Below are 6000 nucleotides of genomic sequence, written 5' to 3' on the forward strand. Positions count from 1 at the left end.
GAGATCCATACCCACCATAACCACTATACTCCATATAGAGATCCATACCCACCATAATAACCACTATACTCCATATAGAGATCCATACCCACCATAACCACTATACTCCATATAGAGATCCATACCCACCATAATAACCACTATACTCCATATAGAGATCCATACCCACCATAATAACCACTATACTCCATATAGAGGGGCACAGCTCCAGGTAATAGGATTGGGAAGTGCTGTGGTATGACCCAAGGCAGTCTGCACAGGAGGAGATGAATGCAACTTTTTTTTCTCTCTTTTACAATGATGTTTTTCAGTCTTTTTAAACAATGCCTCCAACTGTTGCTAAATCCACACAAGGCCACAGTTCTTATCTGGCTATTTATTCAAACAAAAACAAACAAACAAGCAGTTAGTTAGGTAACCCCTAAAGCACTTTATTACTGTGGTACTTTTCAATAGCAAAAACAACCACTGGTGAACTTTTCCTTTTGAATTCCCAGATGTTACCCAACTGCTCATTTTGTGTATTTAATAAAATAATAAGGTCGGGGTCCCAAAGAAAAGTATTACATTAAGGCACAACTTTTATAATCGCTGCTTGACCACATTTACAGGTAATAGTCCACACAGTGACAACAAATGGAAAACCAAATAAGAGTACTCATTTTACAACTCTGCTTTCATTGGGCCCTTGAATGACATACATTTATCAAAACCTACAATAATTAGAATATCTGTACCGATAATGGTTGTTATAAAGGTGCCAATAGGAGATCTGGTAACCAGCGACAGGGAAAGCCTTGGATAATATGTAATTGTATTGCAGAAAGGGTCAAAAGACTGGCAAAGCTATTTTTCAAGCACATATTGAACAACAGGATGGTGACTTCAATTAGACTACATATATGATTATCATTGTCTGCATGGGGAAACCAATCAGGTGCCATATACAGTAGTAGCTATACGGCACCCCTATATTAAACAGAAGAGAATTCAGACACTACACTTTGACCTCTACGATTAATGGAGAAGCGTGTGCAAAGCTATTTTCTGTGCGGAACAGACAATAAATATCTATTTATCTATAAATATTTATATCCCAAATGTCCATGTCAAGTACCCGTCATCTTGGTTTGCTTGAGAGGCACAAGTGATGCCTAACATCATCACAGAGACTCATTAAGTAAACTCTGTCTCTGCTGAAGTCAGTGGTTCCCTTTGTATTCCAAGAGGAATCTGTGGTTGGTGTCTTGAAAACAAAGGCAGTATATCTCATCTCTAATTATTATTCATTTTTTGTGAGGCAACTTACACCCCCTTTCTCTGTTTTCATGTACTGCAAACATAGTATCCTATTTGTCAACATCAGGCTTCATTTTCTTCCTGGCCTGAGCCTAGCCTCAGCTTAGCAGGCATGGTGGCTGTATCCTGTCTATCTCTGCTTCCTGCTGGGTTGGCAGGCAAATCATTTTCTGGGCCTGGCTGACTTGGTGGAGGGAGGGAGCTCCAGGGGATCATGGTGCATCAGGCAAAGTCAGACCAAGTCAGGGTAGGGCAGAGTGTAAGAAGGGGTGACCACTGAGAGGCCACATCCCTGGGCTAGGAAAAGAAGAACGAGCCAGGGTCTGTCTGTCTGCTTTATGTCAGGTGCCACTCACTCTGTAAAGTAGTAGTTTATGTGACCTCCAGCAGTCTGGGTATAGTGGCTGGCTGTTGGGGAATGTGTCAGGGTTAAAGGTCAATCTGAGTGGGAGATTGGGTGTTGATCTACAAGCTGCGGCCAGATACACGTAGCGACTTCGGCTAAAGCCGTAGTCCACTATCCTGATATGTAGGCTGCTGGGTCCACGTTGTTGTTCTGTCCGTCTTCAATAGCCTTGTTCTTCTCTGCCGTGGTGAGGCCTGTTGCTTCTGTTCCCACTACAGCCTTCTTTGACCTATCAGGTGAAACCCACAAAAGCTAGATGTTTTGCTATCTGGTGTTGATATGTAAATTAAAAGGGTTTTCATCAAATTCTATCATGTTACATACATTCAAGGAGTTGCTCAGCAGTAGGGGACACATACAGGATTCATTATCACAGCTGTTGCTGTAAATATGTCATGCCCAATACTTTTGCCTTCAGCCAATTAATTTAGGCCTAACTGCTCTGCCGATTTTATTAGAAGGATGTAACAGTTCTTTGGCAACCCACATTGAAACACATAAGTAGAGGACATCAAATCTGCACAATTTTTTTAAAGAAATCGGGGGCGACAGCAGGTGCCACATTTTGGTGTTAATGTAGGCCACCAGGTTTAAGAACACACATATATCTATGTAGGACATATCATGATTGTTCTCAGTAGACTATATACAGTGGGGCAAAAAAGTATTTAGTCAGCCACCAATTTTGCAAGTTCTCCCACTTAAAAAGATGAGACGCCTGTAATTTTCATCATAGGTACACTTCAACTATGACAGACAATATGAGGGGGAAAAATCCAGAAAATCACATTGTAGGATTTTTAATGAATTTATTTGCAAATTATGGTGGAAAATAAAGTATTTGGTCAATAACAAAAGTTTAATACTTTCAATACTTTGTTATACACCCTTTGTTGGCAATGACAGAGGTCAAACGTTTTCTGTAAGTCTTCACAAGTTTTTCACACACTGTTGATGGTATTTTGGCTCATTCCTCCATGCAGATCTCCTCTAGAGCAGTGATGTTTTGGGGCTGTTGCTGGGCAACACAGACTTTCAACTCCCTCCAAAGAATTTCTACGGGGTTGAGATCTGGAGACTGGCTAGGCCACTCCAGGACCTTGAAATGCTTCTTACGAAGCCACTCCTTCGTTCGAGCGGTGTGTTTGGGATCATTGTCATGATGACAAGGAGGTTTTCATTCAAAATCTCACGATACATGGCACCATTCATTCTTTCCTTTACACGGATCAGTCGTCCTCGTCCCTTTGCAGAAAAACAGCCCCAAAGCATGATGTTTCCACCCCCATGCTTCACAGTAGGTATGGTGTTCTTTGATGCAACTCAGCATTCTTTGTCCTCCAAGCACGACGAGTTGAGTCTGACCATATGACATTCTCCCAACCTTCTTCTGGATTATCTAAATGCTCTCTAGCAAACTTCAGACAGGCCTGGACATGTACTGGCTTAAGCAGGGGACACATCTGGCACTGCAGGATTTGAGCCCCTGGCGGCGTAGTGTGTTACTGATGGTAGTCTTTGTTACTTTGGTCCCAGCTCTCTGCAGGTCATTCACTAGGTCCCCCGTGTGGTTCTGGGATTTTTGCTCACCGTTCTTGTGATCATTTTGACCCCACGGGGTGAGATCTTGCGTGATCCCTCAGATCGAGGGAGATTATCAGTGGTCTTGTATGTCTTCCATTTCCTAATAATTGCTCCCACAGTTGATTTATTCAAACCATGCTGCTTACCTATTGCAGATTCAGTCTTCCCAGCCTGGTGCAGGTCTACAATTTTGTTTCTGGTGCCCTTTGACAGCTCTTTGGTCTTGGCCATAGTGGAGTTTGGAGTGTGACTGTTTGAGGTTGTGGACAGGAGTCTTTATACTGATAACAAGTTCAAACAGGTGCCATTAATACAGGTAACGAGTGGAGGACAGAGGAGCCTCTTAAAGAAGAAGTTACAGGCCTCTCATCTTTTTAAGCAGGAGAACTTGCACAATTGGTGGCTGACTAAATACTTTTTTTGCCCCACTGTATCTATGCAGGACATATCATGATTGTTCTCAGTAGACTATATATATATATGTAGGACATATCATGATTGTTCTCAGTAGACTATATATATATATGTAGGACATATCATGATTGTTCTCAGTAGACTATATATCCATGTAGGACATATCATGATTGTTCTCAGTAGACTATATATATATATGTAGGACATATCATGATTGTTCTCAGTAGACTATATATATATATATGTAGGACATATCATGATTGTTCTCAGTAGACTATATATATATATGTAGGACATATCATGATTGTTCTCAGTAGACTATATATCCATGTAGGACATATCATGATTGTTCTCAGTAGACTATATATATATATGTAGGACATATCATGATTGTTCTCAGTAGACTATATATATATATATATGTAGGACATATCATGATTGTTCTCAGTAGACTATATATATATATGTAGGACATATCATGATTGTTCTCAGTAGACTATATATATATGTAGGACATATCATGATTGTTCTCAGTAGACTATATATATATATGTAGGACATATCATGATTGTTCTCAGTAGACTATATATATATATGTAGGACATATCATGATTGTTCTCAGTAGACTATATATATATATGTAGGACATATCATGATTGTTCTCAGTAGACTATATATATCTATGTAGGACATATCATGATTGTTCTCAGTAGACTATATATATATATGTAGGACATATCATGATTGTTCTCAGTAGACTATATATATATGTAGGACATATCATGATTGTTCTCAGTAGACTATATATATATATGTAGGACATATCATGATTGTTCTCAGTAGACTCTATATATATGTAGGACATATCATGATTGTTCTCAGTAGACTATATATCCATGTAGGACATATCATGATTGTTCTCAGTAGACTATATATATATATATGTAGGACATATCATGATTGTTCTCAGTAGACTATATATCCATGTAGGACATATCATGATTGTTCTCAGTAGACTATATATATATGTAGGACATATCATGATTGTTCTCAGTAGACTATATATATATATGTAGGACATATCATGATTGTTCTCAGTAGACTATATATATATATGTAGGACATATCATGATTGTTCTCAGTAGACTATATATATATATGTAGGACATATCATGATTGTTCTCAGTAGACTATATATCCATGTAGGACATATCATGATTGTTCTCAGTAGACTATATATATATGTAGACATATCATGATTGTTCTCAGTAGACTATATATATATATATATGTAGGACATATCATGATTGTTCTCAGTAGACTATATATCCATGTAGGACATATCATGATTGTTCTCAGTAGACTATATATATATATGTAGGACATATCATGATTGTTCTTGTAGACTATATATATATGTAGGACATATCATGATTGTTCTCAGTAGACTATATATATATATGTAGGATATATCATGATTGTTCTCTGTGCAGATCATATATATATATGTAGGACATATCATGATTGTTCTCAGTAGACTATATATATATGTAGGACATATCATGATTGTTCTCAGTAGACTATATATATATATGTAGGACATATCATGATTGTTCTCAGTAGACTCTATATATCTCTGTAGGACATATCATGATTGTTCTCAGTAGACTATATATATATATGTAGGACATATCATGATTGTTCTCAGTAGACTATATATATATGTAGGACATATCATGATTGTTCTCAGTAGACTATATATATGTAGGACATATCATGATTGTTCTCAGTAGACTCTATATATCTCTGTAGGACATATCATGATTGTTCTCAGTAGACTATATATATATGTGAGGACATATCATGATTGTTCTCAGTAGACTATATATATATGTAGGACATATCATGATTGTTCTCAGTAGACTATATATATATGTAGACATATCATGATTGTTCTCAGTAGACTCTATATATCTCTGTAGGACATATCATGATTGTTCTCAGTAGACTATATATATATGTAGGACATATCATGATTGTTCTCAGTAGACTATATATATATATGTGTAGGACATATCATGATTGTTCTCAGTAGACTATATATATATGTAGGACATATCATGATTGTTCTCAGTAGACTATATATATATATGTAGGACATATCATGATTGTTCTCAGTAGACTATATATATATATGTAGGACATATCATGATTGTTCTCAGTAGACTATATATCTCTGTAGGACATACACCACCGTTCAAAAGTTTGAGATCACTTAGAAATGTCCTAGTTTTTGA

The 6000-nt window shown here is 37.3% G+C and overlaps 1 protein-coding gene across 1 annotated transcript in view; it reads right to left on the reverse strand.

Moving 5' to 3' along the window:
• Positions 1-1804: 1804 nt before the first annotated feature.
• LOC135549412 (serine/threonine-protein kinase 32A-like) overlaps positions 1805-6000 on the reverse strand; it is a 60291-nt gene continuing 56095 nt past the window's right edge. Inside the window, exon 7 of the mRNA XM_064979385.1 lies at positions 1805-1957. Coding sequence (XP_064835457.1) covers positions 1817-1957 — 141 coding nt within the window. The 3' untranslated portion in view covers positions 1805-1816. The remainder of the gene's footprint in view (positions 1958-6000) is intronic.

This window comes from Oncorhynchus masou, chromosome 12, assembly GCF_036934945.1.
Source record: "Oncorhynchus masou masou isolate Uvic2021 chromosome 12, UVic_Omas_1.1, whole genome shotgun sequence".
Taxonomy (NCBI): Eukaryota; Metazoa; Chordata; class Actinopteri; order Salmoniformes; family Salmonidae; genus Oncorhynchus; species Oncorhynchus masou.